We start from the raw sequence: 15,294 nt of genomic DNA on the forward strand, positions 1-15,294 counted from the left end.
ATCTTTCCCAGACCACCTTAAGTAATACTTAAAAGTTTATGAGGCAACACAATTACAAAGCAACAACAACCTTCTTTTCTGATTTCTCCAAATTGTCTATTGTTTCCTGTTTAATCCTGTATGTGCCTCCCTCTGAGTATTCATCAACTCCTTTTCCTCTTCCCTAATAGAGCTGTGAAATCATGACAGCTCATAAATCCGCTCTTTTAATCAGTCTTTCATTTCACAGAGTTGATAAACCATAGACCATTATGGCATGAGCCCTGCCACTTCCTGTGATCCCAAGGCCCTGTGTCATCACATAAACAAACACCCCCACACACAGACACACACCAGTGCCATATAGCTGCACACATTCACTTGTGTTTATACTTCCCCTGAATAGGACAGGAGTCTGAAAAGGAATTCTGTTTAGCATTGTGTGGTTTAGTGTCTTTAATCTGGCATTCTGGCTGAACACTGCAGTGGGAACTCTGGTCCAAACCGACTAACAGAATTACAGAGCTATAAATCTGTACAATAAAGCTTAAATTACAGTTTAGGACAGGGACACGTGTTATAATAGCAACTGTCTTTAGTTTAGGATCACCCCCAAAATGAGATGGGAACCCAGCAGGACCGACCATACTGCTTCATACCACAATTTGCAGGAGAGTAGCATCAGCACAAGCACAAACACGCTAATCATCTGTCTTCTCACATCCACCAAAGTTTTAATTATCGCATACACACAGCTAGGAGGTAGCTGGGGTAATTTACAGATTACATGACAAGTGTCAGCCTGCCTTCACCCTGAACAAGGAGAACTCCCAGCTTTAAGCTGCTCATTTTTTAATTTACCGTCGGGAGGGGAGGGATTAATTTTGAGTTTCTGCGGGGAAGACTTCAGATGGAAAGAAAAATGGCATTTACTTTGAGATCCGCAATGGCTTCAACGAACATCAACTTCAAAATATTTTCTAAAAAATAAGCAGCTAAATAAAAAAAAAAACATGAAAAATAGTTTTAATAAATCTTTTAAACAATTAATGGAATACAAAAGTTCACATTTTTTATGGCACATGAATTTTTAAGAAATTTTTTAGAAGTCATGGTGGCAAAAAAAAAATATATATATATCTATGAAAAGTCCATTAAAGCTCTTAAATACCATCTGTGCTTCGCCACTACATTAAAAAAAATCATGTGTTTGTGTTTATTAAATACTTTTTATGGATTCTTTTTTAACATTTTTTTCTCCTAAATTTAAAACAACAAAGTTTTAAATGTTATTCTTCCTATAAACATTATTTCTTTATATATTTTTGATGTTTCGTCATGACATCTTAATACATCGTTCTATGTCCTTTATTGGACTTTTGAAACAAACTACCTATACAATTTGTTTTGGAAAGTAAAATTAATTTTTTTCAAAAAAAAATATAGATCTGGAGTTTTCAATAAACCTATGTTTAAAAAAGAATAATTTTTAAACTAAATAATTTAGCTCACTAACCACAACTTCTGGCGGAATAAACAAATGTATGGTCAACTCAGACAAATATTCATATAGTTTGGACAGCACCACACAAGAAGTCTCTTGGAAACTTTAAAATATTCTAAAGTACATGAAAAGCCAAACCATAATCAAAGACAGTTTGCTATTAGACTTGGCATTTTGGTTGGTTTGGTCTATTTAGATTTTAAATGAATGAATAAAACTGGATTTTACGAGGCAGAAATTGCTAGATGTATTTATCATAATGGTTGAACAACCTACCAATCATGTTATCGCTTTCAATTTGGAGATGCATTTCAAAATTTAAGAGGCAACATTTCCCTTTACAGAAGAGCATTGCGTTATTTGCTCACTCTGCAAGCAAGAAGCATAATAGTTAGTGCAGAGTTCACAAGTGAAAGTGTAGATCCACGTGTCAGCTACGCACGATGATCAATGGGTGAGGAAATGAATGAACAGGGATGGGATTTTGACCAGAGGGTCTGAAGAACTCAGCAGAGCATCTGACCTTCATATGAAGTCCAGGCTTTCAACATCTGCTTTTGCTCACCTGTCACCTCTTATATTCGTTCACTTAGACACAAATCTCTCCTGTCTTTTCTTGTAAAAAAAAACAGGGGACCACATGCAGAAAACTTAGAGGATGTGTACTTACTGTGTGTGCACAAAAAGCAAAAGTTCTTAGATTTAAGAAGGCATGAAACCATTTAGATTTTGTTTTTTAAGGGTCAATAAATTTGAAACCACAATACACACTCCCTGCTTCTGAGCATTTGCATAAGAAATGCCTTGTTTTCACACCCGAAGACATTGCAGTGAAAGAAAAAATATGAAGGGTAAAAGATGAGTGAAGTAAAAGAAAAGTCTTACACTCTTTGGTATTAAGTGGCGCATTCTGGCAGGAGTGGCAAACCATTGCATAAAGATTTCTGGCCCTGTTTTCCAGCATATAATACCTGCAAAATACAAAAACAGATGTTTCATAAAAACAATGCAATGGACTGCAACTGGATTTAAGTTAATTTTAATTGATTCCCAGCTTTTTTTAGCGATGAATATAGGAAAATGAGACATTGTGGATCAAGCAACCCTTTAAAATTGATATATTAAATGTAAGTAATATCAGCAAGTGTATGTAGCAGATGTGTGCAGGATTTGAAGCTGCTACATACGTACAAATACTCTGTAGTATGGAAAAGCACCTGGAGGTGTAGCGTGTGACCTTTTTAAGAAAATGGATTAATTGGTGCTCTGCAGACGCTAGTGTGGAACAGATATCGCCCTCGGTCATAATGTGTAGATATTCAAGGAAAAGAGAGAATGAGGTAACAAGGTAGTGAATAAATGAATTGTAAGGGATCGCTAAGGCTTCAGGGCATAAGGGTAAAAAAAAGAGAATTCATGCTGAATACCTACAGCATGCAATATTCAGTCTTGCAGGTATAGTAAATGCTTCAAGCTTGAATAGTTTGATTCAGTGTTCTTTCTCTAGTGAAATCCTTTATTATATCCGTGTCTGTCGCTTTGTCCTCTCACATAAAGGATGTTGAACTGTTTTTGAGTTATAACACGTTTCAGCTGCCCTTTGCTAAAGGGACTTTAAGCTTGTTTCATCTCTCCTTTTACTTCAGTGAAGGTGTTGCATTGGTTCAGATGAGGCAACCTTCATTTTTCTTTTTTATTGAAAACTTTTGACTGATGAGCAAAGTGTTTTTGATTATTGTCAAGTTAGTGAATTGTCCCTTAGCCAAGCTTCTGGGAGACTCTTGGCAGCTTTAGGTTTGGTAAATCCATAGGTATTCTTGATGCCATTAATTCATGTTATCTTCTCAACAGTTTCTGCGTTGACACAGCACCATCACTTTGATGGATGCACTTGCCTTTTAAGATTTGTCTGTTGTGGTCTTGACCAAGTTCAGACCACACGTGCTGGAAACACACCTTACTTTTCTTTTGTACTGATGTGTCAGGGGAAAAGTGCTCAAATCTGTGTCAAGCATCTTCTTATGACTAACAATTAGATATTCCCTAAATCTTCAAGTTTGTGATGAACATACACTATACTAGATGACACACCGATGAAGTAATGGCCAAAGTCTTCCTCTGTTGTAAAAATCACATTATTTAAAGATTCACTCAGAGGAAAATGTTGTTTCTGTGGATCCTGCCTCTGGCTCATCTCTGGCTCGTCTCTGCTCTGTACCTGACCGAGTACCTCGCCTCTGCTCCTGCTCCTACACCTGGCTGTGGTTCCCGGCTTGACTCGCGCCTTTGACTGTCCCCACAACCACGGCTGGATGAAGCTCGTCTGCTGGACTTTTATATATGTAGTTGTAGATTTAGATAAGTTAATTCTTCTCTAAGATTTCTGGTAAATCGCCTGTCCGTCCTGGGGGAGGATCCCTCCTTCATGTGGGCACCCCTGAGGTTTCTTCGTTTTTTTCCGGAATCCGGTTTTTTTGGGAGTTTTTCCTTACCGCGAAGGGGGGTCTAAGGGCAGGGATGCCAGTATTGCTTAGTCAGTTTGTTAGTTCATTTTAGTATTTTTCTATTGAACTCTTTGTATTCGTGATCCTTTTGATTTCATGTTTTACTTCGAAGCCCATCGAGACGACTGTTGTTGTGATTTTGGGCTATACAAATAAAATTGAATTGAATTGAATTGAATTTTTGGTATTTTTAGCATGTTCTTGAGGCATTTTTCTCATGATGGATGACATGTAGATAGAAAACTAAGCTTAAAATTGCATTTCTAAGCATTTCTTTATTCAAATCATTGTGAATCTGGAGCAGACGAAAAATGTGGTTTGAAAAGAGCTCATTTGTGACAGAAAATATGATGGGAGGACCACAAGCTTCCTGTTCCCTGCTCACTTGCAGGCAAATAGATCAGTGGCAATTTCTTTAAGACTGCAAGGGAAGCTCAGCTTCCCTTATAATGTCACAGAATTAATGGTCAAATATGTACTATTGTATCAACATTTTATTGACTAAAAATGTGTTAGAAAACGTTTATCTCAAAGAGTAGTTCGTTCAGTTACATATAGCAGGTCGGCTGACTCGATTTCCTTCTCATACATTCCCGCAGCATCACAGTGCATTTCCCTATTGAAGCCCAGCATCCATTGACTTTAATGGGGCTGCTTTGAACGTTTTTTTTCAGCGCTTCGAAACTAGACGGTCATTGGATAAACGCTGCGATGCTGTCCCGCCCACGGACGCTCAGCGTCTCTGGGGGTGATTGGGGAGTGGGCTGGCCCGGACTCCGAGCTTCTGGGTGATGATTGGAGGGTCTGTCGAAAGACTGCATCTCCTTGTACTGACAACAATTCTGTACTATAAGGAATCACTGAAGCTATTCGCGCTCAGTCCCATTGCGGATTTTTCAAGTTCAGTCGAAATAAAAACTGCTGTGACCTATGTCTTTGATATTTTCTTGGCGAAATTGCTTGATTTTTTTTACTTTTAAATAAATAGACAATTTTATGATGTAGGCCAAAGATGAGGTTCTCCTCTCTGACAGATCAGTAGCCGCCACTGAAATAGATTCATGTACGTCTTCGTTTCCTTATCCGAGCTGGCATCTGGCTAAAACAGTACGGCTGGATTGATCAGAATTTGATAGTCATTTTTGTTGCACCCAGAATGTTAGGTTGGGATTGTGAGGAGCTGTAGGCTAGCAGGCCAGAGTGTAGGTAAAGGGATGATGGGAAAAGGAGGCAGGCTTACTTCACAGCAACGGTTCAGCCCACAAGTCAGAGGCAAATTTCTAATGAACTCCTGCTGCTCTGCAGAAACAATGTCTCAAAAAATGACAGTTTTTTAAATATTTTGTCTAAAAACGGCCTAATCATAATTAAAAGACCACTGGAAACATCTTTGCAATGAATCAAAAGATGACCTGAGTGTGACTTTAAGGGAAAAAAGAATGTAAGAATGTGTCTGAAACTGGACATCTATAGATGTCTAGGCATCATCCTAAAATATGCACAAACATGCCACTTTACCAAAATGTATGCACTGAACCTTTCACGCCATTAAAAAAAAAAAAGGAAAGAAATCCTCAAGCATCTAATCAGGGCAGGTGCCATGTTTTTTCCCGATTTTTCTTTTTAATGGTGTGCATGTCAGGGCAGATCTTGCTGCTGACTTTCTGTCAGGCATGTAATCAGGACACTTTATGTGGTTTTTGATGTTAAGCGTATGCAAACACTAAGGCCTAGATAACAAAAGGTAATGTCATGGTGCTTTTAAGACACTGTGGGACGTCTGGCCTCTATTAATGCTAAGTAGCAATTTAGTTTATGAATGGGCTCATTTCTTTTATTGTTATGGGGACCCCTAAGCATGTGTGCTCGGGTACCTGTTCCTGCTGGTGCTTTGTCAGGGCTAAAGTGATCTACAGGTGGCAGCAAAATGCCACAAAACACAACAAGTAACATGCAGGAAAAAAAAGAATTTTTATATACCATCAAAGGCTAGAATTTTTAGACCTATTACAGCTGTTTTTCCTCTGATGCATTCAGAAAAAATGTAGTTGATTTTAAATCCCCATTGGCAAAGATATACCTCTCTCTTTAATACACAGATTTAAAGAGAAGATCAAAGCTGTTACATGCAAGGTTTGTGAACCTGAAGGAATTTAAAATACAAGACGTGTTATATGTTTTTATGTAAGTTTTTGAAAAATTAAATTCCTCGAATATTTATTTATTTTTGTGTCATGTGCTCCTCAATTATTTAACCACATGAGGTCTGCCTATCTTAAGATTAAAATTACAAGTTTTTTAGGCAACCGGGGCATAAAGGGGGTTATGGCTGGCATTTGATAAATATTTCTATTCTATTTCTATTCGCCATATTTTTCTAATGACAAACATTTCTTCTGAGCACAACCTGCTCCTCTCCGTCATCAATCCTACTCTTTTCTTCCTCTTCAAGGCCTCACTGTTGCACATTCAGACAGATGTTGAGAAACCTGACTGATGCCTGCAGCGCATCTTTGATCACACCTGTCAGAACATTGTTGGCCATCTTAACCAGATACAGTCTGACCAACAGCTAAGTCTTCAATGCAATCACCTAATTTACCTGCATCTAAGCTTGTGTCTTTGAAAACGTGTGTAAAAGATGTCAGAACATCTTCGTAAACTGCAGAATTCTAAACTATACATACAGTACGGTATATATATGCATTGTTACGACAGGTGCAATTCATTGCATGCTAAATCATGATATGCATTTTTAAAAACTTAAAATGTTGGGCTTTGCACCTCTTATCTATTGTGAATTTTGCCTTAATACATCCCTTGCATTTCCAATTGAGATGGCTCATGTATGTGTGTACGGTTTTCTGCTTCTTATTAAGGAACAGGGTAAAACAGTCTCATAATAATTACCAGTATTCTAAAGTAAAGTTTTCAAGAGATCAAAGTAAAGCACCTCAAGGATTTTAAGAACTACAAAACGTTTGCAAACAGTTTTTGCAAAGATCCTCTGGTCAAGAATAGAAATAGGAGATTTTTCTACCTAAAACAGATTTTGGGGGCAACATTTTGGCTACAGGCAATTTTCCATTGTTTTTTATTTATCATTTTTGAAAGTAAAACATGAAACAAAAAAAGACATAGCAGTCCTCCCCAAAATATGAAATGAATAAGTCATTGTTGGCCTGACCAATAATTACAACCCTCCCATCTTGTCTTTGCTAGAATGATTTACAAGCAAATGTAAGCCTTTTACATTTTTCTTAAAAAAAAAACAAAGTCGTTGTAAAAAGCCATGTTTAATCCTTAAGAAGAAAGTACTTTTGTTAGTTTTTACAATAGTTTGTTAAAACAAATATCTTCAATTGAACTTCTGATGAAAATCTCTCTTGTTACGCAGGAATGAGCTGTTTTTTATAGGAAAGTTATGTGGATTATTTATCGTCCAGAAAAACAGACAATTTAATAATTCTTGTAATTTTAGGTCCCTTTTCTTTAATTTATTTTTGTAGGTAGACCAAAACATTAAAGCATAAGTATGCAGTAATGCTTCAATTGTTATTAAAAGCTCATTAATATTGGGAAAAAAACACCATTTGCCCTTGAGTTTCTTACCCAGGCAAACAGGGTCCACACTCTGCATCTTTTTCAGCCGTTCCAGGTTCACGTACTGTAGCTTTGTAGAGAGCATTGCAGTCTTTATGGCGTCTGCATATCTCATACTTCCCTTTGGAGTATTTTCCCTGGGGGCATGGCACACAGGCAAAGCCTTCGTCTTTCATACCGTGTCCACAGGACTGTAAAACACACATGAATCCAAAAAATGAATGGAAATAATAACACTAAACTTAATAGAGAAGAACTAATTCTAAAGTCATTTTTAATGTGTTTTTTTTTAGATTAATGACAGGATTCGGCACTATGATGTGGGCACACAAATTCAAAAACATGCACCGTACACAGTCAAAAACACACATCTGTTTCTAGAAAATGTCCTTTGCAAAAATCTGGCATTACTCTTCTGAGATGACACAAGAGAAATCTGATTGGTCACAGAGGGTCTTTGTGTGTGCTGAGTGTGTGTGTGTGCGTGCGTGCGTGCGCGTGTGTGTATAGCTCTCCATGCCTGGTAGTGTTTAAGATGACCAACTCATCATTCTGTTTTCTAGCATCGATCTTCTCCACATGGCGCTTCCTCTCAGTGGGGAGGCCGAGCGGGCCACACAAGTATACACACATGCTCACATATACAAAAAAACACACTCTTTTGCTCTTTCATCTTTAATTTCCCTTTGCGCTTTCATCTGACTATTAAACAGGCCTGTGTCTTTTCCCTTTGGGCTACAGTAGACTAAACCTTTAAGAAATGCAATACCCCCCTTCTGTTTCACGTCCGCAAGTCGCAGTGCGATTATTTGATGGAAAAGTGCTCTGAGATATCAGTAGGATCATGTCACTTTGAGCTAAAGCGTGCCTTGATCTTATGAACACTGACTCACTGAGACTTTGCTTCTGTTCAGCACCTTTAACAAGTTTTGGTTGATTGAAAACCTCCTCCTTTTCAAAGCAAATGTGTCTCCTCTGTGAATTTGTACAGTATTATGATGAGGCAGGGAGAGTGGAAGTTTTTTTTTTTAGTTATAGTTTTTTTTATATATTTTTTTAAATTTTTTAGTTACCTTTTTTTAAGTAAGTACACATTCTATAAATCATGCTCAGGAAGCGCATGGATGGCTTTGTTGGTTAAAGGTCCTTGGGCAATATGGGCTACATAGTGCTGGTCCCTGCGCTGGTCCCCAGCCCATTCGGAATTATAATCTCGACCAAATCACCTGTGCGATTAGTCAACACTGATTCGCTGCGGCGACCCCTGAAAGGTGAACAACAACATCTTATGCTATGTTGGCAGCACACATTCAAGCGAACACAATTTGGGCGTCCACATTCAAAACTCTTTGAATGTGGACGCGCTACCGCGTCCCTGCACATGTTTCTACGAACGTTTTAATGCTGTATGTTTAAAGGTCTACACTCAGCATCTCTTTCCAACATTTCAGGTTCACCTACAGTGCATGGCTCTATGCAATTATGCGATAAAACCAGTTCAACTTTGACCAATCAGACATAGTGACGTATGGGTGGCATCCCTTTGAATTCATGCAAGTACCAAAGCATGTAAAAATTGATCAAGGAGGAGAAATTTATAATTGATTTTTGTATCCTGCCGGAAATGATATGACACCAAGTCTTTCATATATTGAACTAGAGATGTGAAAATAAAGCGCCTTGAGCAAGATACGTAAGATTTGCCTTGACGTTTCACACTAGTGTGAACACCATGTGCTAAAAGCAGTTCAAGAATGCGCGTTGGTGAAAACGTAGCATTAAACCTGTGGAAACATCTAATCATGTTAGAAAAGAAGCTTTGACAAAATGCAAACTAAAACTCTGTTTAAGCACTAATTAAGTAAGATACAAAGTAGATTCATATCAAATGAATGGCTGCTTTACATGTGTTTACATTCTGAAAAACAGTCTAGTGAATACACACGTGTGTTATGTGGATCCTAAACGTTTGTAGCTGTGTGATGTATTGCTCCAAATGTGTTTTCTGAAGTCTCTTTTGTGAGGAGAAACCTTCCGCTTTTCCCTTGAATGAAAGCATGTCAAAACACACACTAGACCACATGCAAGAAGACCTCTGGGAAACAAAGGAACATGTGAATTACAAGCTGTGGCACCCAGCGGATCAAGGTAGCTGGAGAACGTCCAAAGGGGGCTATCATCTAACAGATAAAACACTTTTCTTGGAGAGGGGGAATGGTAACAAATAGTTACATTTCTCTTTCAAAAAAAAAAGGCTTTGATCATAAGAAAAGTGATCTAACGTTTAGAGTGGTCAAAAATATTGTTTGCTTTAGATAAAAAAAAAGTGCGACTAGAAAGCTGATTTGTTATTAATCGGAAATAAAATAGGTAACAGGTAATCTACTACTATTGGTTTTAATTTATGGGCTTTTAAAAAAACTCTGTCTTTTGTTTATATATATATATATATATATATATATATATATATATATATATATATATATATATATATATAAGTTAAAGTACAGTTTCTATTCCACTTAAAAATATAATTGAATTTCCCATGAATTTCCTACCACATGGACCTATTAGTTATAAAAACCTTCCAAAGTTAAGTTAAAAGTTAAAGTTTTTTTTCAAACATCCTTAGTTAAACATGTCTTATCAGCTACAGAGTGCTGCTCCACGTCCAACCCACAATAGCTGCTAACTCTGTCTGCCTGATGTTTGGTCTTTGTTTGACAGCTTTGCGTTACAGCTGAGGGGTTCCCTCAGAAAGCAGTGAATGCTCCTCAAATTGGAGGATATTCAGTCTTAAGACAGTTTGATAAACTAAGGGAAGCTTTTTTTTATATATACAAAATTGACAATTGACACCATAAAACTATGACATTAGAGGAAACACTCAAAAAAATCATACATTTCCAGGACCAAAATGACTATAATTTGCTGCGTTCACACTCGACTGCAGCTGTCTTGATTTGGAAGGTGTGCCCCCCCCCCACTTCAGGTGTCCACTGAAGCATTAGCGTGCGATGTGTTTGCTTTGGCTGTCTACTGGTTGACTGATGGATGCTAAATCACTCTGTGACTACTGCGTGTCATTCACAGTGATGCATGCCTTCGCATTGAAGTCAATGAGAGCAATAAACCATAAAGAAATTGCTCATTTGAATTAGGGCATTCTTCGCTGTGCAGCTATGTGTGAGTTCTGCATTTTTGCAGGGGGGAAGGTAATGGTGGGTAGTCTGTGGAAAACTGACACATTTGGTTCATAACATCTTATCATCCTATTTCACAGGTCGGTTAGAATTTTCAGTTGTTTCATTTTGGAGCTTCCTTTCTTTTTGTTTTTCTGCTTTCTACATTAACAAAAGTTGGCCCTAAATTACCTTGTTAAAGTTTGAATACTTACCATGTTTGGTTCTTGTCCTGGCCGGCATTGAGGGCAAGCTTGGCAACTGTTACTGGTCTGGTTGAAGAACTCATATTCCCCACAGCTGGAGTACTCGGCACTGGCAAACATGCAGCACACCTAAGGTGACAGAGACGAAAAAGCTTGTGACAAGTCATTTCTGTGTTTTGAGTAACAATCCTATTTAAGCTCAGTTTCATCAAATCAATAAAAACATTTTGAAAGACTCTCTACAGGTTATCAAATTTGTCAATGGAATATGTTGTATAGTTTAATGTTGTAGTACCTCTGATTTGTTTGTGTAGAAAGCTGGATCATACCTTAAAGTATGGTTTTACTGAGACCTTTTAAACATTTTTATTGATAAGTGTTGGATTTATCCCATTAAGACAGATTGGTTAAAATACCTTTGCTTGAAGATATAAACATTCCTGCACTTGAGCTGTTTTTTTTTTTTTTTTGTCTTGTTAGAAGATATCAGTATATTTTCACTGTTAGCCTCAGGGGCTGATGGGTATCTTTTTCGTGAAACGTAAGTTAATGCAGTGTCCCCCTGAAGTGACAGAAACGTGACTGAACATGTGGCTTCATCTTCCTATGTGAGACAGGACAATTCTGGCTTATTGTAATAAATAGCAGCTGGTATTTACAACCTTTTGCAGAGATTTTGTTCTTCTGAACTAAGTGACTTTGAAAAAACATCTCCTAGGAAGTCATTAAAGGAACATTTAAAGAAAGGGGAAAAAATGCATGACTAAAACCCTCCATTATCTCACTTTTGCTTTAATGTTTCTCATTTATATAATGTGAACAAAAGTATGTTTGCAGCTCTCTAGTATGACCTTTCTGAACATCAGAAAACAATGGCCAGCGCTTCGAATTAACACAAGCCTGATGTTTTAGAGTCAGGAAAGTCAGAAAAGGGGTTTCATAACGTGGCATGTTTCTTTATTTTCACCAAATGTTATCCAAAGCTGCATTTTGTTTGGGTAGGATGTGGATATAAACTACAACTGTAAAATAGATTTAGGCACAAGCACAATAATACAATGATAATATTAATAAAAAAACACGAGTTAGGGGCTTCAGAAATAAAAATAATAATGTTCTGCTTAAATTTCTGTTGTTTACTTTGTTTGATAAAGGATTTTTGGCACATTTCTTTTTTTTTCCCCTTTAGTTAATTGTGGTTTTGGGCAGGTTAAAGTTCCCCTTTTATAGTCCCAATTTAACATAATGGGTTGGACAAAGAAAAGAAAAGAAAAAAAACAAAAAGAAAACATGTTCAGTTTATGGGTCTTCATTGGCATATCTATCCAGAATTCATGCATGTTTTAAGTCGGAAAGTTTATCAAAGTAAGACTAAAAAAAGAAAAAGAGATTTTTTTTTTTAAATTACTTTTTTTTTCAACATTAATTGAAGTTCTGACTCTCATCTCTTAATTTTTCCAGTTTAGCCCCAAGTAGTGTCTGTCATTTCCTATATCCTGAATGTTTCCTGTATTTTTAGTTGAGTTAACAGGACAGTTAACCCACTCCAAGTCACTGGAAAGCAAATAAATCCTGCAGTACATCCTCTGAATTTCTTCATCATCCTCCTTTTTCAAAGCTGAGTAAACAAACTGTCTGTCAGAGTAATTTATCATACCAGCTGCACACAACCAGCTGTGTCAAAGCACTTCAAAAAAATTCACTTTGGGGCTATAAATGCAACTGACATTTCTGCACACAAGCAATTGTAACAGTGGGACATGATTTAGCGTAATTCTTGCTTTTTGAGAGCTGCAGTGTGTCCCTGCATTTAAAGAAAGAATATGAGACAAAAATACTGTTACATTTAAGCCAGTGGTTTTTAACAAAACATTCTTTGATTTTACAGGGATTTTTTGCCCTCTGTAACATTTTAAGGTTTTATTCAAGTTGCTTACACAAAATGTCACAAAGTTTCTGAAATGTATTTTTGATTTTTGCAGTGATTGTAAGATGGAGAGAGAAAAAAATAGAATAATGGAAAAAAACGAGTACAGCAAGGAGAGTTCCTTACCAGTAATGAAGACAAAAACATGGATTTCTTCTGACCTCTTCTTTTCCACATTTTCATTTCCTTTCCCTGCTGGGGCAGAAGAAAATGGTCAATTTCAAAACTTAAAGCCCAATAAACACACAAACATTTCTTCTCTTCAGTCTGGCAAGGCAAACTTCTGTTAAACATCAGTGAAGTTATGAATCTGTTCTTGCCAACTGTCGTTGAGGGGAAATGTTGTGCATGTGTGTGGCTCCAGTGAGTTCAGTGCACCATTAGTATCACATCACTGCCAATAAACCAGGAACAGTGGTAAACACCCTGTGGCATTCTTCTGACTTATAAGTGTGAAGTGTGAGAACAAACCACCACAGGCTAATCTTTGCTTTTATCAAGTTTACCACTGTAACTACATTTCAACATAAGACTCTTTCTTTTGTCACATATGTTTTGTGAGACATTTGTTATGAACTCTCATTTTTACTGCAATGAAATGGACTAGTTTTTGTTAAATGTGTCCCACAAACCGTGGCTAAGAAATGGACTTAAGATACATAATATAAACAACTCAAAAATCACCATTTAAACTTTCTGAGCATTTTAGTCCATTAGGTAAAACCACAAAGTAACAGTTTGACTTCAGGACTGAAACTTTTTTAACAACCAAGTGAATTTCAGCATCGGAAAGTTAACTGAGTAACCACTAGGCTTGTAACACTAAATAAGTCTCTCCCCTTTTCTTTCACAACATTTTTTCTAATTTTATTGTATATTTAACACATTTGCAGCTTAGACCTTTTTAACTTTAGTGGCAAGAAATAGATTTTTTGGAAAACTACTAATTTTTATGAAATGCTGTTTTCTATTCCTATTTCTATTTTCATATGAATTACAAAAGTTGTCTTTGAAATGACAGATGACTTTAATCCATTTAGTTGCACTTACACCTTTGCTAAATATGTTCAAACATCTTTGAAATTTGTTTGTTTCAACTGTTTGACTACGTTTCAGAAAAGACCCGTTTGATTCTTTTTAACGGTCATTAGGGACAACCCGGTAACACAATTTGCAGCTGCAGTTGAATTCATCAACATCAATGTCTGTTTTTGTCCATATACATCTCATTTAACACAGACAGCAGGCTTCCCCTTTGCATTGTTTTAATTTTTTGCAAAGACATGGCAAAGACAAGATTGTGTTTTATTGTAATCTATTAATTTGTAAAGACTCAATATACCTTTCCCATTGCAGGTATAATGCCTTTGGTTTAGATTTACATCAAATTCACAAATCAAAAAAACCTGGAAGATATTAATGCTAACAAACAACTTTGTTTGATTACTGTTAAATAAGTCACCAAATATGTCGTAACCTCTTAGTACAGCTGATCCATCACTGGACCTTCTATGTCATATGTTGTTTTTTTTTTGTTTTTTTTAACAATATAATATATCTGTTAAACATACTAGAGAAGATCTCAGTTCTGCTTTGCTTCTATTGACAAAAGCCTGTGGTTCATTGTTCACAATAGCCTTTAATCAGAAAGGGATCCCAAACCTACATAGAAAATAATTACTGCAAACATTGTTCTTGTTTTTTTAATCAAAAACAACAACAACAACAACAAAAAACATCTGTTAAGATTCTATTTAAGATAAGATTGGGGCTTGAATTAGCACAATATTTGAGTGTGATTTTCTTTTACGTGTAGCTGTCCTTGAACCCAATTAGTTTACTTTAAAAACAGCTGAAGTCTACATCCATCTTAACTTGTTGAAAGCATCAAAGTGTGAGTCTGCGTTTGAGACACGAAAAGGAAAAAGTCACAATTATCTGCAATCCAAGGTCAAAAATGCCTCTGAACCGCAGATTTTACTCATCCATGTCGCAGACTTCAGTCTTCTGATCTTTGGCGAAGGAGAATTCTCCAGCCCAGGCATTTCATCTTGCTTAATTACACTATCCACACCCACACAAACATGCACACCCACACACAAACACCAGCACATGGACATACAGTTTATAAATGCACACAGCATTCATTTTTAAAAGCAAAATAAGCCTAATTGTGCAAAACACTGTGGTAAGACCACAACCGGTACGTACTATGTGTCTGTGTGTGTTTTTAAGTCTGCCTAAGAGATAAAAGGCTTGATGGTGTTTTTTTTTCTTCCTTTCTTTTTGAAATCAGGAAATGAATAACTGCCAAATGGCTGTGGACCCCTTGAGGCTATTCATTATGGGGTTAAAGTGATGTACGCACAAACCCCCTTGCACACAAACA

The 15,294-nt window shown here is 36.8% G+C and overlaps 1 protein-coding gene across 5 annotated transcripts in view; it reads right to left on the minus strand.

Annotated features, from left to right (window-relative positions):
• Window positions 1-15,294, minus strand: part of edar (ectodysplasin A receptor) — a 35,054-nt gene that overhangs the window by 11,186 nt on the left and 8,574 nt on the right. For 3 of the 5 annotated variants that reach the window (XM_020712811.3, XM_078939002.1, NM_001104759.1), the window contains 4 exon segments: window positions 13,032-13,097; window positions 10,988-11,107; window positions 7,600-7,781; window positions 2,369-2,454 (listed from right to left, as the gene is read on the minus strand). In XM_020712811.3, the coding sequence (XP_020568470.1) occupies window positions 2,369-2,454; window positions 7,600-7,781; window positions 10,988-11,107; window positions 13,032-13,088 (445 nt within the window). In that variant the 5' untranslated portion in view covers window positions 13,089-13,097. 5 annotated transcript variants of the gene reach the window in all.

The sequence above is a fragment of the Oryzias latipes genome, chromosome 21, assembly GCF_053564925.1.
Source record: "Oryzias latipes strain Hd-rR chromosome 21, Olatipes_Hd-rR_3.1".
Taxonomy (NCBI): domain Eukaryota; kingdom Metazoa; phylum Chordata; class Actinopteri; order Beloniformes; family Adrianichthyidae; genus Oryzias; species Oryzias latipes.